At 30.2% G+C, this 26,246-nt stretch overlaps 3 protein-coding genes and 1 pseudogene across 6 annotated transcripts; 2 read left to right on the top strand and 2 right to left on the bottom strand.

Moving 5' to 3' along the window:
* Positions 1 to 93: 93 nt before the first annotated feature.
* On the bottom strand, positions 94 to 3,725 carry LOC8267811 (GABA transporter 1). 2 transcript variants are annotated; one of them, XM_048375405.1, is made up of 7 exons: positions 3,406 to 3,725; positions 3,066 to 3,296; positions 2,306 to 2,418; positions 2,039 to 2,225; positions 1,816 to 1,946; positions 1,397 to 1,630; positions 94 to 567 (listed from the first exon to the last, which is right to left on the bottom strand). In XM_048375405.1, the coding sequence occupies exons 1-7, from the start codon at positions 3,500 to 3,502 to the stop codon at positions 187 to 189; spliced, it is 1,374 nt and encodes a 457-aa protein (XP_048231362.1). In that variant the 5' UTR covers positions 3,503 to 3,725; the 3' UTR covers positions 94 to 186. The 2 variants fall into 2 exon arrangements, with proteins under 2 accessions (XP_048231362.1, XP_048231363.1); XM_048375406.1 differs by having other exon boundaries at positions 99 to 567; positions 2,306 to 2,403; positions 3,406 to 3,722.
* Positions 3,726 to 5,820: 2,095 nt separating this feature from the next.
* LOC8267810 lies at positions 5,821 to 8,333 on the bottom strand (annotated as a pseudogene).
* Positions 8,334 to 10,725: 2,392 nt separating this feature from the next.
* On the top strand, positions 10,726 to 15,590 carry LOC8267809 (ATP-dependent RNA helicase DBP3). 2 transcript variants are annotated; one of them, XR_001536083.3, is made up of 8 exons: positions 10,726 to 11,045; positions 11,507 to 12,148; positions 12,582 to 12,670; positions 12,946 to 13,045; positions 13,184 to 13,438; positions 14,387 to 14,559; positions 14,881 to 15,257; positions 15,358 to 15,590. XR_001536083.3 is itself a non-coding variant. In XM_015726431.3 (7 exons), the coding sequence occupies exons 1-7, from the start codon at positions 10,893 to 10,895 to the stop codon at positions 15,179 to 15,181; spliced, it is 1,713 nt and encodes a 570-aa protein (XP_015581917.1). In that variant the 5' UTR covers positions 10,726 to 10,892; the 3' UTR covers positions 15,182 to 15,590. The 2 variants fall into 2 exon arrangements, 1 of the variants encoding a protein (XP_015581917.1); XM_015726431.3 differs by having other exon boundaries at positions 14,881 to 15,590.
* A 1,339-nt stretch (positions 15,591 to 16,929) lies between these two features.
* LOC8267807 (pentatricopeptide repeat-containing protein At1g52640, mitochondrial) lies at positions 16,930 to 20,372 on the top strand. 2 transcript variants are annotated; one of them, XM_015726432.3, is made up of 3 exons: positions 16,930 to 19,425; positions 19,895 to 19,933; positions 20,081 to 20,372. In XM_015726432.3, exon 1 carries the CDS (start codon positions 17,026 to 17,028, stop codon positions 18,583 to 18,585), a length of 1,560 nt encoding a protein of 519 aa, XP_015581918.1. In that variant the 5' UTR covers positions 16,930 to 17,025; the 3' UTR covers positions 18,586 to 19,425; positions 19,895 to 19,933; positions 20,081 to 20,372. The 2 variants fall into 2 exon arrangements, with proteins under 2 accessions (XP_015581918.1, XP_002530894.1); XM_002530848.4 differs by having other exon boundaries at positions 19,895 to 20,372.
* Positions 20,373 to 26,246: the final 5,874 nt, after the last annotated feature.

The following is a 26,246-nucleotide window of genomic DNA, read 5'->3' as shown; positions in this document are numbered from 1 at the left end:
AGTGTATCCAAGGAGATCATATCCAATAAATAGTGTCTCGAATTGTAGCTTCCATGAGACGTAATTGTTGGAGGTGAGTTTGAAAGGAGCTTGCGCAGAAATATTAATAGTAAATTAAATAAAACTGACTGGTGTTGAATTATGGAAGAATCAAAACAACTGCCGGACTCACTAGATATGGACCCTCTACATATCAGCAAACAAGCTATACATCTTGGCATCAACAACTATTTGTCTAACCGATGCTACTGCCCCAACTGCGGCCAGAGTCGATGAAACTATTGCTATCAATGTATTGATCCAGAAAATCAGGGTTTGTTTGGATGGCTTGAAAGTGACATTGTAGAACACCATTGGCAAAATGAAATCCAAAGGAATGCATCCAAATGCTCCAAGTAGCGCCATTATGTCTCCAAAGAAAGGTAACATTGCAGCTATTAGGGTACCTATGGTTACTGACAATGTTCTAAAAATCAACCTTGGTATCACATTGCGAATCGAGAGCTCATCCATCCTTGGATTTGCGAACCGTTTTTCGAACAATTCATTTGTTGGTTGCAAATATGTCTGCCATATAACTTGTATTATTAGACTCATGAGATATATGTAATAAAACCTTTCTATGATAATATTTTATATACAAATAGTTATAAATTTTTTAAATCCTTTTGTTAAGAGAATTTCTTTATATAGTATTATCTATATAAATATTTTTAAAAAATATATGTTATACTATATTTTATTTTACTGTATTATTATTTTATTTTTTAAATTTTATTTATATATAATATAATAAAAAATTAATATTTTTATCTCTAATTACTATTACCACACTAATAAAATTAAGCATTAAGTCTAAAGAAAAGTTTTAACTCATAAGGGGGTTTTTATTAGCGTAGAATGACCAGAAACTGTGTATAAATAATTAATTTTGGAAGGCATGTGGCACACTAGACGAAGAGCGCATAAGTAAATTGACACAGCCAAATTGATTGGCTGTCTTCATCTAATATAAGACTTTTATTATTACATATAGATATTTGGAACGTATGAGTTGTGGTTGAAAAATGTTAATTATATAAATATCAAATCACTAACTTTTTTTTATTAAAATTGATCCCGTAATTTAAATTTTTAATACTATAAGTTTTTAAAAAATTTTAGTGACATTTTAATATCCTAAACAGTAATTTGTATCTAAATTCATTAATACTGTTTATAGTTTTGGTAATTAAATTTAAAACGAAATTCATTTGGTTTATTGAATGTAAAATAAGTGAATTTTTAAACTAAATTAGATTGAAAATTGATTTAGTTCAAGAGTAATCCAACCCCGACTGATCAGTTGGATTTGGTCTAAAAACCAAGATTTTAGAAAGTAGAGAATATAACTTACGACTGTTATAGCAACAAGTTGTAAGAGAATGAAACTGTTGGTCATCAAAAGAAACCAAGGAGGCAACAATGGTTTGCCATCAACCATGAAATTGGTAAGAACTGTTCCCTTAGCTTGATTCCCAAATGCCCAATAACCAGAGATGGCTACGCTGAAGAATGTAGTGACTGCCACTGTATAGCAGATGCATAATCCTTTGAACATCTTGCCCTTCACCGGAGGAGCTATAGTTGCCTGAAAACAGAAATTAACAATTTCCTTTCTATAAATTATATATAGTTCTATTTAATTTGCTACTTAATATATAAATTTATATCAGAAATAATAATAAAAAAAATAAAAATTAACCAATATAAATGAATTTCTCTACCTTCCACTTTGTATTAAATTCTTTTAAACAAAATAGAATAATAAAAAACCTGTATTTCAGGGATTATTCCACAGGCATATGCGGTAGAGACGATTGAAATAGCATTAATAGAATCGAAAAATCGATTTTCTTGGGATCCAACTCTGGAGTAGTTCTTGGGAGGTGAATTCTTGGAATTTCCTACAAAAGCCATGAAATTACATATCTATTATTAATTAAGCATGAAACTCAAATGAATTAAAAAAAAAAACTACTAGTAATAAATTTCATACCAATATGTATAGAACCAGCTGTGACACAAACAGTATAAGCAAGACAAAGGATCAATGAGACAAAGTTGATATGTCTTAGAGAGTGGAAGGATGGCATTTGTGCCAACAATAATATTGCACCTCCAAAAATAATTATAAACTGGTACAGTTGCAGTTTCCCATTTGAGTTGCAGAGAAGGAAAATGAACTGCAGATTGTGTAAAATAAATAAGAAAAGGAAATAACAAATCATATTTCAGTTGATGATATTGATCGGAGACGACTGACCTTTAGGCTCTGTCCTCCGAGAAGAGTGCCGGAAATAACTGCACCATAGCATATTACGAATTGAAGTGGACCCACAAAATACTTGCCCCATCCAGGTCCTGTCATAATTCTCCCTGTTCTAATTAGTTTTTTCTTTTGGTTCGAATTGTTCTTACAGTTAGCAAATCAAAATGATTCAGTTTACTTTGTTCATCCTTAGATTTTGGTTCGGTTAAACTTCTACTTTTGTTTAAAAAGTTATAATTACAGTGAAACTTTCTCTAATAATACTCTATATAGTAATAGTTTTACATAATTATAAAAATCTTTCGCCTAATTATAAATTTTTTTAAGTCATTAGTAAATAAAAAAATAAATTTTATATTATAATAAATTTTAAAATTTTAAATTCTATTTTAAAAAATATTTTTTATATAAAATAATATATATTATATTATTTTATAATTTATATAATATGACAAGATATTAACATATTTTATTTCTGATTATTATCATTTCATCATTAACATTAAATATTAAATTAAAAAAATTTAATATTCAAATATCTATTAAATTAAAACCTTTTCATAATGATAATTTTTTTTAGTTTTTAAGTGCACGAGTATAAGAATGTTTTACTGAATCGGTTTTTATTGGTTTGGTTCGATTTGAACTAAATGGACATTTTTGTTTTGTCACCTGTGTGATTCTTACTTTAAAAAAAAAAAACAGTATTAAGCTGTTAAACGTAACTTTTAAGCAAAGGTTTAGTAATAATCACCAAGAATATCTGTAGCCATGTCCCGGAATCTAAGGTGGCGGTTCCCAAGTTGAGCGCGGTGTTCCAACACCACACAAAGAAGATTGTATGAATAGAAAGTGACTAAAGCAGCGAGAATTATGCACACAACTCCGAATCCCCAGCCGAGAAAGGCTACTGCAAAAGGAAGACTGAAAATCGCCGAACCGACGATTGACGTTGTCAAATGATATCCGCAGTGCAACCACGATCCTGCAATTTAAACAATTTTACACACAAGTTACTGCAATTCTTGATCTTGATCTCCTTTAGAAAGATTGATTTGATTTTGTTAAGAGTTGAGAGTTGAGAACATACTAACCTCTTGATTTGAGGACGAACAGAGCTCCGGCATCAAGTTCAGTTGAAGGATCGATGCTGCTGCCATTTTCTTTGTCTTTTGCTGTGCAAATGTTCATGGATTCTGGCTCTCTCTCTCTCTCTGTGGGTGTAATTGAGTAGGAGCTGCTTGTATAATTATAGTCTATGAAATGATAGATTCCCGATAAACAGATTCCAAATGAAATGATAGATTCTGAAAAGAGAAAAATAATAGTCTGATTCTCAATTATCAAAGGAAAAAGATTACCAAATTTAAATGAAGAACCAGAAATTATAGATTTGATGCTTTTAACCGTCCAGTAAAAGTAGAGTTGAAGTGTACGCTATACTTCAAATCTTATATATATATATATATATAATTTTTTCAATTAAATTAATTTCTTTTATCATTTGTTTATTGTAAACACATTTCAAATTAAATAGCAAGAGATTTTATTTTTGAGAGTGACATGTCTTAATCATCGGCTATATAGCAAGTGTAAATGACTATCTCTTTTACGTAGTTCTTCACGTATTGGCCTTTTTATAAATAAGAAAAGAATCTAATTTAAATTTTATATTTTTTTAAATTAATCATGTTTTTTACCTCCTTTTGTTATTCACATTAATTTTATCTTCCCTTCTTTTCTATTTTCCCCTAAATTGGGTTATAAAACATTAATGAAAAAGGTATAAAAAAAAGGTTATATATAGAAAAAAGGTGAACTTTGAATACGTTATCCGGAATAATGCAGTAATAATTAAATCATTAAGAATATCTTAAGAAGTTCAAGGACTCGGCCGAAAAAGGAAAATATTTTAGGGCCTAATGTAGTAATCATGCTAAATAAATAAACCAATAAAATTTTAGGAAATCTATACAATGGTGGAAGCAGATTCGGTATGCTCTTAGTGATATATGCTGGTTTTGATTGAGTTGATGTGCTACTTGATATGCTCTTAGTGATAGGGTACTGTTTTAATTAACATGGGGAGGAGTTCTTGGGGATATTCGGAGGAAAAAATAGTTATCACACTTGCCTAAATTCTGTGTCCACCACCTTGTTTGAGTAGTGAATTTTCTTTTTCTTTTTCACAAATGAATATTCATTGAAATGAAGAGCCATTTACATCCCAATCACATTATTTAGCCACCTCACTTAGACTTGAATATTTGAACCAAATGATTGATTAAAAAGCTTCCGAGGCAAAAAAAGGAAATTTATCATACCGAGATGAACTCAATGTGTTTATAACATGATTCGTCAAATCTCATCCGTTAATTTATTATTCTTTCATCTTTTTTATAATTTTATATTGTATTTTTTAGAACCATATTTTGATGTCATTTTTACTATCTTAGACTCAAATGCACTAATAAAAATATTAAAACCTTTGTATTTTAAAATATTTCACAATCCTTTATTACTTTTCATAATGATAAACCAATAAATAATAAATTTTAAAAAGAAAAATTACAACTAAATCCTTAAGATTTAGTTTGATAACCAAATAGCATCACTCCAAAATAATGAAAAAATAACTCATAATTTAGCAACCCGAACCCTTACCCCCCTACAAATGATGAAATGTCAAGAAGCATTCATTGGATAATTAGCACTCCACCTTTGGCAATTCCTGCAATCCTTCCTTAATTATTTGACGTTCTCCTTCACCCCACTGCCTATTTGGAAACCACTATCATGCTCCTATCTCTGGCGTGATAATCATTCTTTTAAGAGAGGAAGCAATTTTCAACAAGTAGATAGCAAATTCCAGCTGTTTTGGGGTGCTATGAAATCCGTAAAGTTTGAATTGTCAAATGTCTAGGGACATATCCACCACCAGGATTCAAAATTTGTTGATTAAGATCTTCAGAATAATGTGTCTGCACTCATACTCATAAATAAAGAATCATAACTTAGCTGGTTTATTCTCTGATCTGGTTCTTAAACCACTGATTTGTAAGGGGTGATTTTATCCAAAAGAAATGTACACAGAAATGAGAGAAAACATACCATGAAGCACAAATAGTACAATATTGATATTTAAACTTTATATAATTTAAGACATAATCTTTCTCAACAGATACAAGACTCCTAACTTGACTCCCAAAATTAAGCCAAAATGATATATTTTATTTTCAGGGGAAAGTCCATTAACCAAGTTTTCCGCCTTTTATTTTCAAGAGAAAGTCCATTAGCAAAATTTCTACCCATTTCTTAAAATTATTGGCTAAACCAACAATTATGTTATTATCATGTTCAAGAATTTATATAAATACAATGTGATTAAGAAAGCCCATAAACAAAATACCAGAAAAAATAATATATACAGGTTTTTGTTTAATTAGAATTGCTAAGCACACACACACACACACACACACACACACACATATATATATATATCATCAATATTACATATTAGCAAATAAGCTATATGTCTTGGCATCAACAACTATTTGTCTAACTGATGCTACTGCTCCAACTGCTGCCAAAATTGATGAAACTGCTGCTATCAATGTGTTGATCCAGAACGTTTGGCTTTGTTTGGATGGCTTGAAAGTTACATTGTAGAACACCATTGGCAAAATGAAATCCAAAGGTATGCATCCAAATGCTCCAAACAGTGCTATGATGTCTCTAAAGAATGGTAACATTGCAGCTACCATAGTACCTATAATTACTGACAATGATCGAAAAATCAACCTCGGTATGACATTGCGGATGGAGAACTGATCCATCTTTGGATCCGCAAACCATTTCTCGAACAATTCATTTGTTGGTTGCAAGCAAATCTGGAAGAACTTGTCTTTTAATTAGATGGTGAAAGCATATATAAATATATATATATATATACTGCATTCTTCCATAATAACTATTTATTCAATCTTTTGTAGCTGCAACTAATGTTAAGGTAAAGTTTAGACTATATATGCAATTTATTATATATAACTTACTACTGTTATAGCAACCAGTTGCATGAGGATGAAAATATTGGTCATAAAAAAAAAAAACCAAGTAGGCAACAATGGCTTGCCATCATCCATAAAATTGGTGAGAATTGTTTCCTTAGCCTGATTGCCAAATGCCCAATAACCAGAGATAGCTACATTGAAAAATGTAGTGACTATGACTGTGTAGCATATGCATAATCCTTTGAACATCTTGCCCTTCACTGGAGGAGCTATAGTTGCCTGCAATATAAATTCTCTGTAAGTTTTGTAGTTCTACCTTGTCAAGCTGCATATGTCAAAGAGCAAAAAGAGAAAAACAGTCTACAAATTGTTTAGCTAAAGCCTATACTATTTACCCAGATTCATTTAATCGAAATAAATGAATGAAAAAAACATGTATTTCAGGGATTATTCCACTTGCATATGTGGTAGAGATGATTGAAATTGCATTAATAGAACCGAAAAATACATTCTGTTTACATCCATTTATGTAGTAGTCCTTAGGAGGCGAGTTCTTAGAATTTCCTGCAAAAGCCAATAAACCTAAAATATAAACATAAACTATATACAACTTGTAACAATGAAATTCTCTTGTGAATTCATACCAATATGTATAGAACCAGCTGTGACACAGACAGTATAAGCAAGACAAAGGATTAAGGAGACAATGTTGATTTGCCTTAGAGAATGGAAGGATGGCATTTGTGCCAAGAATAATGCTGCACCTCCAAAAATAATTATAAACTGGTATAGTTGTATTTCTCCATTTGAGTTGTATAGGAGGTAAATAAACTGCAATTAGTATCAAATAAGAACATGAATTTAGCAGTTACTTAGCTTCATTCATACTGAGAATTCAGTTGATAGGAGATACTGGTCTTTAGGCTCTGCCCTCCAAGGAGAGTACAGCCAATAACAGCACCATAGCATATTGCAAATTGAAGTGGACCCACAAAATACTTGCCCGATCTGGGTCCTGTCATATTCAAGTACTATATAGTTCAAGTAATTTGTACCGGTAAGTAAAATTTATAAAGCTTCAAGTATCATATAAAACCTTTCATATTTTTATTCCATCCTGCTATAACTATAAAAATTGCTATAACTATAAAAAATAGTTTAAATTTCTCTGTAATAAGATCGTATGTAGCTCAATTAATATTGGAGTCTTTTTCAAGAATATGAAGTCTCGAACTTCGGTAAGAGCCGATTAATCAAAAATAAAAATAAAACTATTCTGTAAATAGAATTGACTTGTTTTGGTAATGAAATTTCTAAAGGACACATGATTTAAGGTTTAGTAATCACCAAGAATGTCTCTAGCCATGTCTCGAAATCTAAGCTGGCGCTTGCCAAGTTGCGCATGGTGTTCCAAAACCAGAGATAGAAGATTGTATGAATAGAAAGTAACCAAGGCAGCAAGAGTTATGCATACAAGTCCGGGTCCCCAGCCTAGCAAGGCTAGAGCAAAAGGAAGACTGAATATCACTGGACCAACAATTGATGTTGTTAAATGATATCCACAGTGCAACCATGATCTTGCGATTTTCAACTTTACATACAATTCACGGTTAACCTTAATCTCCTTGAAATGGAAAAAAGCAAAAAAAAAAAGGTTATCCCCTTTTATTGCACTGTTGGTCCATCAGGGTCTGAACATCCTTCAAAAATTGATTTTGTTATACTTGTTTAGAGTCAAGATATCTACATAAATTACTAACCTCTTGATTTGAGGACAAACAAAGCTCCAGCATCAAGTTCAAGTGGAGGATCTATGGCACTATTTTCCTTATCTTTTGTAGTGGAAATGTTGATGGAGTTTGGAACCATAGTTGACATCTCTGGTCTCTCTCTCTCTCTAATAATATCTATAAAATGGGAGATTCTAGTATTCAGATTCTAATGGAAAAAAGAAAAGAAAGAAAAAAGAGTGAGTAATTTAGTGAACTTGTCCATTTTGACCGACTGGTAAGATTTCTATATCATCCCAAGTAGCACCAATATTGCCTATGTAAACTGTTTTGGACTGATGTAGGGTTCACTTGCACATGCAACTCTTTTCTAAAAATCCCTTTTTCAATGCCATGAAAGGGATTGATTAGTGACACGGTATTGTATAGAAATCAAACTAATTCATTCTAAAAATCCCTTAAATAAGTTTATCTTCTTTGCCTGTTAACATATGGCATACAGTGAACCATCACCACAGACACAAATATAAGAATAACTGAAGAGGGCAATTCTATGTAGCAGCCTGCTGAATATAAGCACCAAAGAACCCCCTAAGTATCTTGAAACTTTGATCTTTTAGGTACTGTGGTTTGGATTGAGGCCTGCTGTGTTATATTATTTCTTCCGCTTGAGAGCATTTCGCAAGCTGCTAAATTTTCTGAGATTCCATACCGACATCGTTCACCTAGCTACATGTAACAACCTTGATCCCTTTTACACTCCAAGCGTGACAGTGAGCCTCACCACTACTTTTAGCAAGAACTTGACTCCTCTTTTTTTGTTTCTTGAAGCCTTCTTTTCTTTGGTATATTTTCAGGGAAGGAAGCAATGGTATCATCGCCATCATCATTTCAAATCCAAAACCCTCGTAGAGCAAAATTTCCTTCTATGTTTCTTGATCTTTCGCGTCCACCATGTTGGCAAGTTATTAGATTTTATAGAAAAATAATTTTTTCTTTTAAATACATGAATCTGTTAACCATTTTAAGCGGAAAGAAATTTTTAAAATTAAAATTATTATTTTTCTTTTTTTTGCATTCAACCATGTCATAAAATAAAATAGATAATTTAGCTATATAATCAATTTAATTTTTTTTTACTTTTTAAAATTAAATATAAAAATTCAATTACTCAAATAGTAAGAAAAATAAATTTTAAATATATTTATATTAATAAAACCACAATCACTATATCATAATTATAACGCTAAATATATATTTATGCTCCTAAATCTGTTTCAATTAGTCAGTAATTTTTAATTTAACCTAAAAGATATCTGAATTTTATTTTTTTAATATCTAAATACTTATAACTTTCAAGCTAATTTAATATGTACCTAAACTTTATTTTTTAGTAATATTTAAATATTTTTATACAATACATGTGAACATATTGAATGAAGTTATATATTAAAAAGTGTTAAAATATTACAAAAGGCGTCTGTTAGATTGAACTGAAAGTTAAAAAATTAAACTGACTAAATGACTATAGTTCAGAGACATAAATATACATTTGACCTAATTAAAATAAAACATCAACAAACCCATACAAATAATAGCTCCTTTAAATAATTTTTTTTCTTTTTATTTTGAGCAATTATTTCATAATCATTTGCAAACTATGATGCTCATGTCTGGAATAACATTTCTTTGATGGTTACATCAAGACCAGCATAGTTGATGCCCTAATTTATTGGTATTAATATATAAAGAAGCCTCCTTGACAATACAACTAAAATTAAAAAGGGAAAGGTATATGTTTAATTTTTTGACACAAAATTTTTTTATAATTTTTTTGTGACATTTTAATATTATGAGAATTAGAATATTAATAATTTATATCTAAATTCATTAATATAATTAATTAAATAATTTTAGTTCATTTATTCAGTATCAATTGGTTATATGATTCCACCATTTCATTCTTTACCAACTTAGCTTTTCTCCAAGATTAATCATATCAATTTTTATAAGATTTAAGAAAAAATAACTTTGTAATTTGATTTTTTTTTCTAATTCTAGTAAATTTCCTCAAGTTTTGAATGATTTGACAGGACTAAAGAATTTTACACTTTATTATCTATTCGATAAGATCGATTTTACAGTGATCGAATTTCGTTTAATAAAAAAAACTATTAACAGTATTAATGAATTTGAACACAAATTGCTAATAATATAATTCTCAATATCCTAAAATATTATTAAAAAAAATCATAAGAACTCTTATATTAAAAGGTTAGTCAATCTTTATATATTCCTCAATAAAAAATATATGATATAAAAAATTAAAATGGACCAAGAAAGTGCAACATAAAAGATTTATGAGTTATTGGCCACAAACTAATTTCACAGTTGTTCATGTAAGCTGCACCTAGCCTCAGGTTTGGTCAATAATTTTTTTGAGTTGGGTTGATCAGTTTCGGTTAAGTTGGTTCGGTTCTTTTCTCACCATAATTCGAAACCCATCTCACAACAAATAACAAATTTTTTTTAATTAATAATTAAGAAAAAGAAAACCCATCAAAATCAAAGCCCAACTGGTGTTGCAATTAAAAGCCCATTCAAAATGTGCGTACAAATTGCCAAATATACCCATGCAATTGTTAGAAAATTGCAAGACACCGCCACTTACAAACAATACAACTCTCGTCACCGCACATAAAAAGCAGCAGGAAGCAGGAGCAGGAGCAGTTACAAATCGCCGACCGAAGTTCACTTCCATAAATACGAAACAGTTCTGCCTCTTTCTTTCTTTTTTTTTTTCTTTTTTTCTGTGTAAACATATAAGAAACAGTAATATAAATGGCAAAAGGAGATGATACAGTCACAAAAAAGAGAAACAAAGCAAAAAGAAAAAAGCTCAACAGAGAAAACTCTTCTAATGTTTCAGCCCGTGTTGCTTCCATTATCGCCGCCAAGAAACGCCGTCTGTCTGGTAAACGCCGTATGTGCCAGGTGACTCTCTTCGTTATACTCTAAATTGTTAAACAATGTCTTGTGTTTATTTTTATTATTATATCTATTTTTATTATTTTTATCGGTCTGTGGAATTTAAATTGATTTATAGTAAGTATTACAGTAGAATCAAAATCCCGAAACTGAAACTGATTTATTTAGGTTTTCTTTTTTTTTAAATCTCCTATGAATTTGGTTATTTTTTATGAATGCAAGTTGTCTAAAAAATTTAAAACTCTAACTATGAAAGGATATATTTCGTTATGTATTTGTGGCCTTGTTCTGAATAATTATGTGCAATTGAATTGACTTCTTGTGAAGTATTTGAATTATGGACTTTCCAAACATGAGAATTAACTAAATAGAACAGAATAGAATAGACTTGATATCTTGCATTTTGTTTTTTGAAAAAAATTCCCAGACAAGGGGTGTAACTTCTGGTGCCACTTTTGATGGAGCAGGGAATGTGTTTCAGCCTTCCTACTCTAGATGATCCGTTCAATGAACGGCATGGTAGAATGGATATTAATGTAAAGGATAAGAAAAAGAAAGTGAATACAAGAGAGTTTGTTAAGGGGAAGAATGCTTCTCTGAATAAAGAAACTCTTAACAGGAAAAACGGAGAGGCGGATCACCTGAAACGGAAAAATGAGAAGCTTGTGAATTTGAGGGGAGAGATGAAAAATTCAATCATTTTCAGTAATAATTTAGGACAAAAAATTGCTCTTGACACTGAAAACAGAAAGGTTCAGTTGAATGGGAATGATCTTAATCATCAAGAACAGGCCTGTGATTACTCAGATGGTCCATCAAAGTTTTTTATTCTGTGCTTGAATGCAATAGAGAAAGCACTGCGTCATGATGGTACCTATAATGATGAGGAGAAGCCTCTGCTTGTTAACCCTTGGGGACTTGAATTCTTAAAATTTTGTTCAATTGGAAAAGACATACTGGAGACTAGTGGATCTTCTTGTACTATCGAGCAAATTGCATGGATTGTGTCCATTGCTGCCGATGCTATTGCAAGAAAAGAGAAAGAAGGGCTGTCATTTTCCAGTCCATTTCTTCTATTCCTTGTACCATCCCAAGAAAAAGCTGCTAAGGTTTGTCATATATTTAAGCATTTTTCTTTCAATTTCCATGGATTTGATAGTGTATATTCTTTATTTGGCAATTATTATGGCATGGTGCTGCTTTACTTGTCAATGTTAGGACTATTTGCAGATAAACTCTTAGAGAACACAACTAAGCTGGTTCTTACGACATGCTTGAACATTGTGTAGGTTAATAACTAACCACTATAAATGGCATAATAAATGGGTGGACTGTTGTGTCCCTTTCTAACAATAGTACACTGTACATCGTTTATGATCAGCTCGGTTTAAATGCTAAATAGGCATAATGTTATTATGCTATTTTGATGAAGTATTGGATACCCATTTTAGGAATTTGATTTCTGTTTGGGAATGTTGGAGCATTCTACTTAAATTCCTATGATCACTTTGTTCTAAATGTATATATTCTAAATTTTGCTAGGTACGTATGGTGTGCAAACCTTTGAAAGATCTTGGCGTTCATACAGTCAGTTTACATGCTGGTGCCTCTTTGGATCACCAGATCCGTGGGTAATACAAGCTTACTCTTCTTTTGTTCTCATGTTACTGATGCGTTTGTTTGCTTGTCTCTCTCTGTTGTGTATGTGCGTGCCTGTGATTGTGTATGTGCAGGTTTAGTTATGCACATATGTTAATTTAAATTATTTTCTTGCTTATTATCCTTGCTTTGGTTATTATTTAGCATTAAGTTATTGATATGCTATGTTTACTTTTCTTAAACAGTTGTAATAAAGTTCCATATTTGATTATTCTCATCTTACTAAATTCTTTGGCATCTTATGTAGCCTAAAGAGTTGTGAACCTGAGTTTCTTGTATCAACACCTGAGAGACTTATGGAGCTTATCTCCTTGAAGGCAATCGATATAACTGGGGTCTCCTTTCTGGTAATGCAATAAAGCATTTATTAGTACTTGCTCCTGCATATTCTCTTCTCTCCAATCATTATAACAGTAACTTTCACAGATAAGCTATTTGAAAACCAATTAACTATTCTTGATTTTATTTATTTTATGTGTGGATAGGTTGTTGATGGACTGGATTCTCTTTATCAAGATGGTTCACTTGGTTCTCTAAAATCCATCAGGCAATCTATTTCAGGAAATCCTCACACTGTGGCTTTCAACAATCTCTTTAATCATGCTTGTGTTCCTGCTCTGCAGAATCTTTTCGTAGGATCAATTAATAGATTGTCGCTTAGTGACTCTATTTGCAGTCAAAGTGCATGCATTTTTCAAACAATAGAAGTGTGCACTTCGGAACAAAAAAAGCTTTCAAAGGTAGATACATTGTAATAACTAGATACCTAGTTCATGTTAATTGTGCATCCAATATTATCTGTCCCTTCAAGCTTTTAATATGTCACATTGTTTCTGTTATGACCATATTAATATTGTACGTGTACTCTACTCTTATTTCATAATTTCTATGGCCTATTTCTGATACTTTTATCCTTTCAAAGAAAACTGTAATTTTGTCAGTAAAACCTCCTTCGTTTGTAGGATTAGTGCTTCGCTCGCATTATATATATGTATATATCATTTTTTCCCTTGTACAATGAATTAATCATAATTACAAAGAGAGGAGGCATGGTTTATTTATATTTAAAACAAAAACTTATGATGATAAAGAACTTGTTTATCCAACATAGATTATCTGATTTTCATGAGTAGTTTATCTTGTCAATTTATCTACATAGAATGTTGTCCACATGTGAGAGTAGGCATAGAAGAGCACTGATTAATCCCTAGTTTTCGTCATCTCAGGTCATTATACTTTCTAAAGGAATTGCTCTGGATTCTATTATTTGTTCCACTTTATTATTTAACACACTCCTGTTATATTCAAATCTGGATGCCAAATCAGATTTTTCACAAAGCAATTTATCTTGTTAACTTCTCAACATGAAATTGTTTTCCACATGTGAGTAGATATTGAAGAGAAAGCTGATTAATCTCAATTTTCGTTATTTTACATGCGATGTGTGCCTAGTTGGTAGCCCTGATGTCTTGTAACGTATATAACATCTTTGCCTTTCTAGTAATATCTGGTACTAGTGGCCTTGTTTGCTACTGTATCAATGAAATTCTTCTTTCTCTCTCCCCCCCTACCCCCTCCTATTCTCCCTTTCTGCCTCCCAAGTATTTGGTCAACTGAATCCTGTGGTTCATCATCTTTTATTTTAGTAGTTTTCCTTGGAAGACATTAAGAAAGACCAATTTTTACAGGTTGTGCAAGTGTTGCGTGGTGCTTATGACGATCAGCTTTGCTCCCACCGTTTGAAGTTGCTATTCATAGTTGAAAATAATAAGAAGGCTGCTAGTTTGGTTAAGATCCTAAAAAGCAATGGTTATTCTGTTTCAACTGAGTCCAATTGTGAGGTTTCAAATGTTGACACCAGGTCAGTAAGCAAAACTTTGAAGCTTTCATCATATTTTATAATGTATGGATTGCACTGGATTTTAATGATTAAAATAAAGGAAAAATTCTAGCTTACTCTGGGTCAAGGTAAATTAAATTCGTTAATTAGATGGGATAATACAGCCAGATTAGGCAAAAAAAATTCATGCTTAAATATCCACTTCTTGAATTTCAACTAATGAGGTGTTATGTTAAAGACTTATCCTGCAACTCATAACTGCATGTTGCTTTTGTCTCTCAGCATGAAATGCTTGTAGTCTCTTATTCATGTTACTGATATTTGTGCTTATCATTGGCTCAGCCTGGATTCAAATTGCAGAATGAAACCTGTAGTTTCCGTGATAAATGCAGAGCACATCAGCACTGCTGACTTAGGTGTCTATGAGATCATAATTTTACCCAATTTTGTCCTCTCAATTGACAATTATATACAAATTCTCACAAGGATGGCCCGGCACACTACCCATGGCATTTTGCATAGCTTTATGACTGAAGAAGATGCATTGTTAGCTGGACCACTGATTGAAATTCTTGAGCAATGTGGACAGGCAGTGCCTGAAACTCTCAGAACCTTGCATCTTAGATCATCCATGTCAGAATGAAGGTCCTTTAATTCTTAAAGATTTTGATATCGTCATTATTCTTGCTACATTCCAAGATGTCTCTACCAGAAAAAAGGTGATTGAAAATGCCATTTACGTAATTTTATGCTCATGGCTCTTGCATATAATATAGCTCTATATTGCGGGTTCTATAGTAACTAGCATGCTTTCTTTAGTGTTTCCGAAGAAAATACACGATAAGATCCAGAATGGTGGATGGTTGAAGAGATGGTATAGCAGACTAGAATTCTTCATTGCAAAAACAATTATGTTTACAGTTCCTTTAGGCAGTTTTCATTTGCATACCAGACAACATATGTAAAAGATTTTGATTTGATTGTTGTGCCATTTTGCAAGAACCCATGTCCCTTTTTTTTTTTCCTTGGAACAATGTAAGAAATTTTGTTTATCCTCTCTTTCTCTTTAGCTGTCATTTGTTTCAGTTTACAGATTTAGCACCAGAAAGGTTTGAAGAGATTTCAAAGTTATAATTAGGTAGAACATCTAAAAGGATAGGAATTTTTGATGTACCATTGACAACCAAAAGAAATAGCAGCCAATTTATCTTGGCCTATATTTTCTTTTTCTGTGCACATCTTATATGGGTATTTTTTTTAATCCCTGCTGCCATTAGTTGTATTTGTAAAAGCCAAATCTCAGATAGTATTATGTAGATTTTTTATCTACAGGAAATCCTTAAGAGGATCGTTTGGGAATAAGCAAAATCCTACTTTCATTTTTCTGTGACCTCTGGTTTTATTTTTCTAATTCCTCCACTCTCTTTTCCATTTTTTTTTTAAATTCCTTTTCTTTCAAATTTTGTTAAAACTAGAAGCTGTTTGCTGAAATAGCAACTTTATATTTTTGGCTAAAATCAATGTTACATAGACACCTCTATATATTGTATTTTTAGATCAAACTGGGTGAGTTTCAGCTTCTTTTCATATATTTTAGTTATTTGATTGATGAAAATATTTATATTTTGTCTTGGTCATTGATTCTATTGAGCTCAATAAATAAATAAAAACCGTTGCTGTCTCAAATTATATCCTCAATTTCTTTGTAAAGTTTTACAATTACATATCTAAAAAGCTGTAATTAAATAGTAAATTGGAGGTGAATAGTAAATTCTAGGCTAAGGTTTTAATATTTTTATGTAAAACATAAATATATTTAATGAGTAATTAAATAAAGATTAAATTACTTTCGAAAATAAACAGATTAATTTACTAGTATCATTTTTAGAATAGTTTATTAGAAATGTTTTAGGTTTAATTACTAATTAAATTATAAATTTTATACTTTTAATAATTTTAAAATTTTAAAATAAATATCTATATTTTTAATTTATTTTTAGAGATATTTTTAATAATAATTTTTAAAATATTATAATAACTAATATGACGTAGCAAGTCAATTATGCTTATTAATATAAAAACTAATAAATTGATAAAAAGTATAAAAATAAATATATAAAATAATACATAAAATTTTTAACAGTCATAAAATAAATTATTTTTATTAATTTATAATTATTATTCTTTTAATAAGTACAATTGAATTTTTATATTATTTATGTATTGTAAAATTTTAAAATTATTATTAGAATATATTTTTAAAAATAATTTAAAATATAAAATATCTATTTTAAAATTTGAATAAAATTATTAAAAGATAAAATTTAAAATTTTATTTATAATTAAAATAATTTTTATATTATTGTTTTAATTTTTGATTTAGATTTGATGGTAAATTTTAAAGTCTTCGTGATAAAATTTCATATAAATTCAAAATAATATACGGTACCATCACCCCTGCAAGTGGTCTCCAGAAAAAGAGAAGAAATGGCAGTGAGATCACTCATCTCTAAACCCCGACCCCTATGCTCTCTCTTCAGCTATCTCCTTAATTCTAAATCCTACACTCTCTCTTCCCTTGCTCCACGCACTAAGAACCTGCCCTCGCCAGACCTTGTAAATGAAATCTCTCGCATTTTAAGTGACCATCGGAACCCACACCATGATTTAGAGCTCTCTCTCACTACTTATTCTTCACACATATCAACAACCTTAGTGGAGCAAGTTTTAAAACGCTGCAAGAATCTTGGATTCTCTGCACAAAGATTCTTTCTTTGGGCTAAAAGAATTCCGGGTTTTGATCATAGTAAAGAAAGCTATCACATTTTGGTAGACATTTTGGGCTCTAGTAAGCAGTTTGCTTTATTATGGGATTTCTTGATAGAAATTAGAGAATCTCAAGATTTCGAAATAAGCCCACAAGTTTTTTGGCTTGTTTTTAGAGCTTATAGTAGAGCTAATTTACCAAGTGATGCTATTCGTGCTTTTGATAGAATGGTTGAGTTTGGTTTAAAGCCTACTATTGATGATCTTGATCAGTTATTGTATGTGTTATGCAAAAGGAAACATGCGAAACATGCCCAACAAATTTTTGATAGAGTTAAGCATCAATTTCAGACTAGAGCTAAAACTTACAGTATTCTGGTGAGGGGATGGGGTGATATCGGCGAGTCAGTGTCAGCATGTAAGGTGTTCGATGAAATGCGTGAACAACAATGTGCTGTGGATGTCCTTGCTTATAATAGCTTGTTGGAGGCTTTTTGCAAGGGGGGTAAAGTTAGTGAAGCCTACAAGATGTTTCGAGAAATGGGCTCAAATGGGATTAAGCCAGATGCTTGTACTTTTTCAATATTTATACGTGCATATTGTGAGGCAAATGATATTCATTTAGCTTATAGGGTGCTTGATGAGATGAAGAGATATGATCTTGTGCCTAATGTGTTTACTTATAATTGCATGATCAAGAAGCTATGCAAGAAGGAAAAGGTGGAAGAGGCTTATCAACTTTTGAATGAGATAATTGAGAGGAGTGGTCAACCTGATGCATGGAGTTACAATGCAATCCTAGCTTATCATTGTGAGCATAGTGAGGTCAATAGTGCTACCAGGCTGATCTCTAGAATGGTCAAAGATAATTGCTTGCCGGATAAGCATAGTTATAACATGTTGCTCAAGTTGCTGATAAGAGTAGGGAGATTTGATAGAGCAATAGAAGTATGGGAGAGTATGGGGGAGAAGGGATTTTATCCTTCGGTCTCAACATATTCTGTTATGGTTCATGGTTTGTGCAAGAAAAAGGGTAAATTAGAGGAGGCATGTAAATACTTTGAGATGATGATTGACGAAGGAATACCACCATATTCTTCTACTGTGGAGATTCTGAGAAACAGGCTAATAGGGTTAGGATTATTGGATTACATTGAGATACTTGCAGGTAAAATGGAGCATAGCACTGCTTGTTCTATACAAGAGTTGGCAATTGCGATGAGAGGCGGTAAAGTGCATGTAAGATCAAGAAGTGAAGAAACAGAGTCAGAAAGTGACTGAAATATTGAGTGCTATTAATTAATGGTGTAGGCATCACGGGCTCAAATCCTTCTTCCTTCTCCCCCTTCATTGAAACTATTATATTGTCCTTGGTTTGACATAGCACCCGATTGCCTAAGCATGAAAATTTTGTGTTCTAGGTAGTTGCTAGACCACATGACTTGTTAATTTCGGAACCCATGGAAGTAGGTGACTTCTTGTCCAAATATTGATGATTTCTTCATTAATTCTGCTAACCCTCTTCACATTGAAAATACAAAGGTTCAGCTGAATGGAAAAGATTGCACATCAATGATAGGCTTGTGGAATCTCAAGATTATCCATCAAAGAACTTTTGTTGTGTGATTGAGTGCTGTGTCATGAGGGTACCTTTAACAAAAGTGCTGTGTCATGAGGGTACCTTTAATAATGAGGTACAGGGGAGTTGAACTTTGAAATTTTTGTTCAATTGGAGAAGACATGGTGGAGACGAGTAGATCTTCGTACACTATCGAGCAAAGTGCGTGGACTGTTTCTATTGCTGCGAACACTATTGCAAGAAAAGAGAGAGAGGGTTTCTTGTTTACCAGTCCATTTCTTCTATTTCGCTGTACGACCCCATGAAAAAACAGCCAATATTTGAAATTTTGTTCAATTTGAGAAGAGATACTGAAGACAAGCAGAACTTCATATTCTGCTGTGCAAATTGGATGGATTGTTTCAATTGCTGTGCATGCTATTGCAATAAAAGAGAAAGAAGGTCTCTATCCTTTACCAGTCAATTTCTTCTATTCCTTGTACCATCTCAAGAGAAACAGTTTCTTCTTTTCCCTGTAGCATCTCCCAGGAAAAGCTGCCAAGGTTTGTTGTTATCATTGAAAATGTTTCATATCCATAAATTTCCTTGAATTTGATATATTTTGTTATTTGACAATACCTATGGTACATGAGCTGCTTTGTTGTCATATACGTTATACTTGATAACTGTTAGTATTGTTAGGACTACTTCCAGCTAAACCTCTTACAGAACTCAATTAAGCTAGTTTTTACATCATCCGTGAACTTTTCTATAGCTCGATAACTGAGTGGTATAAATGGCATAATTGCTGGGAGGCTTGCTGCTTCTCCATCTAACAAAAATACATTAATGCAGAGACAAAAAAGTGTATATCATGAGCTCAATTTGAAAGCTAAAATGCATTAGAATATTCTGCTATATCCACAGACAATTGGTTACTCATTTAGGAATCTTGTTATATCATTTCTTACGGTGATTTTCTGAAATCTTGCTTGTTATCAATGTATTGATTGTTGATTTTTCTATTTGCAGTTTACAGTGTTCTCCAAAGAAGAAGATAAGCTTTCAAAGGTATAACACAACTAGATGCCTACTTTTGGTGTTAAATTCTGACTTCTGAGTGAATCGTAAATTGTGCATTCAAGCTCTGTTTTAACGTGGTACATTGTGTTTCTGTTCTTGCAATATTGATATTTGCATGTAATTTTGTGTCAACAGAAGCTCTTCCTGTGTAGGAGTTGGTGCTTTACTCTGAGGGCTAGGTGTCAGCACTATAAATAACTTTATAGTGTCTCCTTTTCATTTTCTCTTTTTTTTTTACTTTTATTCCTGAACAAGTAATTCACCATAATAAGAATGAGGGGAAGAATGGTAGTGCATGATCCAGACTAGCCTATCAAAAGGCAGGGTGGGGCTTTATCTGGGCTAATTTTTTCTTTTTCTTTTCACCATTGTTTCATTACTTTTCCATTACATTATTGACCATTTAAATTCTTTCTATTCTGTATTAGATAATTTGCAAGTTCGTATTATTAGTAAAAGAACAATTTCACTGCAACTTGGTATGGTAAAAATTGAATGAGAGAACTATATAAAAATCTAACTACTAGATTGGTTTCTGCTCTATTTTGGAGCACTAAATTTCATTTAATCATGTAGCCATACAATAATATTATGCACAACGAAAGCTTGAATAGTAATAATAGTGGTAACAAATAACAGTCATAAAGTTTGGTATTGATGGTAAATGTAAAAAGATGTGAGACTTTTACACAGATGAAGCGGTAAATAGGGGCAGTTATCAGCGGTACTGATTGGGTATATTGAGGTGTGATTATATCAAGGTTCATTATTGGGTATTAAGTGGCATCGGTGATACAGTAAGTTTTAGGTGAATGCTAGATTGCTGAGTGACTTTTCAATAAGATAGTTGTCAAATTCGGCCCGGTCCGCCTGGTTGAACTGTGAATCAGAGTATGTACTGGTTCGGTCAGTCTTAAAACCGATTTTTACATCAACTAGCTTTAAAACTAATGAGTTGGAATCGAAGCCTGTTCCGATTCGATCAATCCTAAAATCATTTTTATATCAAAACTCGCTCTAAAATTGATGATCCGGCCTGGTCAATCAGTAATCCGGTCACGGATCACGCTGCTTAAATGACTCGATTCTAATAAAAAAATATTTAATATTACAAGTCAGAATTTAAATCTTTGACTGTCAAATTAGAATAAAAAATATTTTAACCAATAAGCCAAACTAACATTATTAATGTTTTATTACAAAATTTATTTTTTATATTCATTTTTCTACCTAATTAATTTTTCAATAATAGAATAATTAACAATTATCAAATAATATCTAAAAATGTTTCTTATATTATTTATGTGATTATACAAATTTATCAATTATAATATTTTAATCTTTCTGAAAAGAACTATTTTAGATTCAAAGATTCAATTAGATTCTTAAAATATGCTACATTGAATATATTAATTTTATTGTCATGTTAATAAAACTATTAAATTTAGTTTAATTTAATATATGTATAATTTATATCCTAAAAGCTATTAATTTTATACATTTTATACAATATATAATATATAGTTGTAAAAACACCGGTTCGACATTGGTTGAACCTTTGATCCATCTTTGATCGGGTCGAAATCCTGACTGGGTTTATTCAATACTTTATACGTATATTTAAAGAGAATTTATAAAATTTATATAAAATATTTTAATATGTAATTTTTATATAAAAATACATTCTAAAATATATTTATGTAAACTTTTTAAAAATGAATTTTTTATATGTAAATTAATTTAAAATTTTAAAATTTTTATTTAATAAATATATAAAATTATTAACGATAGAGCATAACATCTTAAGAATTACTTAAGTTTTAATAGTTGGATTATTTATTTCATATCTCGACGGTTTACAGTTTGATTGTTTTCCTTGGAACTGAAAGAAAACTAGGAGGAAGAGTACGACGACATTTTATTTTTTAAAAAAGATTTGGTAATCAAATGATGAGTTTAAATAAGGAAAAGTCAGAGGAAAACTAGAGTTTCTAGATTCTTTTTTTGAATATTTTAATTCTAAAATGGGGGGGAAAATAAAATTAAGGAAGCTAACAAAATTTCATTTAATTTATTGGTGTATTATTATATACTAGTTCTTTTAAACATATACATTTCACATAAATTATGTTTGTAATATTTGAAATAAGATTTATCAATTAAAATAGAAATTTAAATCCATTTTTTTATTATGGATATAAATCAAGGTATAAATAAATATAATACTTTAAAAAATATTTTTATTTATTTTTTATTTTATGACTATAGACAACCGTATTTATTATTATGTATCAACATAGGGTGAAAGAGAAACATCAGCATAAACATGGTCAGAGTTTTTTTTAGTGTAATCATCAAAATTAAAGATTAATTAAAACTGGAGAAGAAAATAATATTTTTTATAAAAAAAAAGATTCCACAACATATTATTATTCATGCTTATTTATTATTAATGCGTTATCTCGTCTTAAGCATGAATTGAAAGAGAATATAGGATAATAGATAAAAAAATTTAAAAATAATACTATAAATGATCACTGAATACTGTATTTAATCTTATTTTGATTGTTTCATCTCAATCATTCAACTATTATTCTAGTTACAATTTGGTTATTCTGCTAATAAAGAATTGACATGTAGCATTATCTCATTTAATTACTTTTTTCATTAATTATTTTACAATAAAATTAATAATTAAATAATTAAAATAATATAAATTATAATTTTATGAATAACCTCAAAATAAATTTTATGGGTTGTTTCTAATTTAGAAATGGAATGATAATGGAGCCAGCAACTCTAAATAATTTAAAATTAGGATGACACAACTCTCATTTTTTGATTAAATACAAAATGATTCAAGAGAAGAATGTTCTTCAATTCTCTTTTTTTTTTTTTTTTTAAAGAAAAAAGAAAAAAATGAATAGAATTTTCTCATTTTGTAATGGGGAAATAGAGCTTGGGTTAGGCAAACTTGGTGCTAGCTTTTAGGACAAACTTGTTGCTGTTGTTTTTCTGGCAAGTGGCAATCTGTGGTTGGTGAGGAACTGTACACACAGAAGAAAGTAAACACAAAAATGATGTTCCATCAACCAAGACTCCAAAAAACCCCCAAGCCAATGTTTGATTTAACAGATTTTTAATAAGACATGAATTTAGGTAAAATTCATTTTTTGGATATGAAATAGATAAAATAGAAACAGAAAAAAATGTTTCAAATTCATAAAAGATCAGAAACTTTTTCTATATTCATATAATCTATTGATTTTCTTTATTTGTCCTCTATCAGAAATCATCGAAATAATAAATATAAAAATTTAATTTAAGAGCTGGGTTTTCCACTAATTTCCTCATTTATTTAAAATGAGGAGTTCTATTCTTTTCTTTTTCCAATTTTTTTTAATTTCTTTAATATGCACATAGATTCATACATCCATTAAAAACTTAGATATTTTAATTCCATAAATTTAATACATCTATAAATTTTAAAGTCTTAATCCAAATAGAGACTAAAAAGAAAAGGGAAAAAAGAAGAAGAAAGAAAGATGAATTCAAAAAGATCCTTGATCAAGCCTTTGATGTGATGATGGTTTAGTTACTTATCAAAATTCTATGCCAATTCATCCCCCATTCCTTTTGAGCTAGACATTACACCTCTCACTCCCATCTAACACTCATTTTATACTTAATTCCCAAGTTTGACTGCTTATTTTTCTTGCATTATAGCTGCTCTAATGACCCACAACAATGTGACCACTATCTAATTTCTTGAGCAAGCCAAGAATTCCAAAATTAGGTCTATTTTACAAATTTTTAAAAAGTTGAAAAAAAAAATATTATTTCATTCTCCTGGTATTTTGCTTGACAAAAAGAAAAAAAATTAAATCAAATTCTTATACCTAAGATGTCATTTTAAGCACTTTCATAATGTTTAGTACTACATTACATTAGATATACATAGAGGGAATACCCTTGGAGACTTACTTGATTGATCCATTATTATATACTCTTGCTTTTTGGTTTTCTATGAACTTTTGTTTTGGTCTAATGCAATCATGACTATGAAGTTGTGATTCATATATGATTAAGGACATACTTTAGAGTATTTATTTTGTACAGCCAAAGAAACCATCAATTCCCCACCCACATTAACATCATTTTTGTAGAAAGTATCAATTATTTGGTTATTGTATAGGGCTAACCATCTTTGTTTCATGAGATAATTATGGACCCCCCCCTAATGTTGTTGGTCTTCCTCTTTGATTAGGTCCTCATTCTTCTGTGTCATTTTTTCTTTTTGATTCTTTTGGGGTATAAATCAAGAAAGAAATTTCTGATAAATTAAAATTGGGTCATCAAGAAGTTTCAAAAATTTGGCATGTGGGTGTCCTATTGTCGGTGTAACAGCTTTGGCAATGCTATGGGCTACACATGCTTCAATAAGGAAAGCAACATATCATCATCATCAGCAGCAGCAGCAGCTCGTTTCTGGAGGAGCCTTTCACCAGTAGAATTTTAAGGCATATTCCAATTCCATGTCCCTTTGACACCTTCTTCTTCAGTTGGTATAGGCAATACGAGTCCCACAGTCAGCATGTCAAAAAAAAAAACCATTTTTATCGTAATTTCTTTTTCAAAATTTGATTTTTTTTATTCTTTTAAATTTATACTGTAGTTATTTTTCAATTATTTTTATTATTTTATCCAAAAATTAAAAAAAATAACTAAAACTGTAAATAAACAAATATTTGATATTTAATATAATAAAAATAGAAAATTTTAAAAAAAACACAACTTTAATTTAAGAAATCAGAAAAAAGAAAGATATTTATGGCATTTTTCTATTTCTTTCACGTGGACTATTCAAAAGTGATTTTCAAAGAAAAATTAATAATAATTTCATCAAAGAATTCTGACACGAAATATATGAAAAAAGACAGGTCAAAGACAGTCTAACATAAAGTTTCTTAAGGCCACCAATGCTCTAAATTATCGCGTATACTTAATTACCGCTAAGATTATGAATTATTAAATTATAATTCAACGTCTTAACACTATTCATAATTATATTATAATAGTTTTTAATAATTATAATAATAATAATATTTATAATAATAATGTATTTATATATAATATTTTAAATAATAATAATATACTAAACATTATTATTATTATTATTATTATTATGTTATAGTCCTATGTGTAAATCGACTTCATTTAACAATGTTTTATTCGATCGTAAATTTTACAATTTAGTGATATTGAGTTAAGATTTGAATACTTGTTCAATATTTGTATTTTTTTATATTTTATATTTTTTTATATTTTTTATTATATTGTATTATCGTTATTATTATTTTTATTATAAAAATAAAATTTAATATAATATCTGATATTTATTATAATATTTTAAAATAACAATAAATTAGATATTTTAAATATTATTTTTAAATTTTTAATATTTCAAAACTATATCAACATATAAATTAATACTATTTATTTACGAATTAATTTGTGCATAAAATTGTTCCTGGCATCTTTATTTCTCTTTCAATCGATCAATCACTAACAATAATGATGAAAGTGGGTAAATAACCTAAATTATTATTATTTTCTTCTCTAAAATCACTTGTGGAAGAAGAAATTGACCTATCACTAATTGACTGGGCCATTTGCGAGTTCTAATCTTTGATACAAAGAGGAAGAAGCTCTTAATCACTAATTAATCAATCATCCTTTTTAAGTCGGCCAAAAAATAATGAGATCATAAAACTTCCTGATAGAATGAGCGTGGACCAGTCTTACTTGATTATTTCAAAATACTAATTTCAACTCCTTTAGAATTAATGAAAGGGAATAAAGCTATATTTAGATTTAATAGGTATAATCACGCATTCAATCAGTTTTTTTATAATTTCAAAATAAAAATAATCAATATATATATATATATATATATATATATATAACTTTATTTCAAAATTTCCAGATAAATTTTTTGATAAAATTCAATTGCAAAGATTCCTTAGCAGTTTAAATTATGTCATAGATTTTTATCCAAATTTAGTTCTCTGGGAGATGAAATTTAATGTTTGTTTGGAATAATGCCTACAAAACCCAAAGCGGTACCTCTGATAGAGCTATAGCTGAGCCCCTATATATATATTTATATATATATAATCAGTTATAAAATTCGATCTGAATAAATTTTAGTTTATTTATCATTAATGAGCTAATATTGTACTACAATAATAATTCTTTTTTAATTTTATTCAACTCGGTTTTAAAATTTTTAATTATTTTA

This window comes from Ricinus communis, chromosome 6 (assembly GCF_019578655.1).
Source record: "Ricinus communis isolate WT05 ecotype wild-type chromosome 6, ASM1957865v1, whole genome shotgun sequence".
In the NCBI taxonomy this organism is placed as follows: Eukaryota; Viridiplantae; Streptophyta; class Magnoliopsida; order Malpighiales; family Euphorbiaceae; genus Ricinus; species Ricinus communis.
The sequence above is the reverse complement of the archived record's forward strand: the minus strand, read 5'-3'. Positions and strand labels throughout refer to the sequence as shown.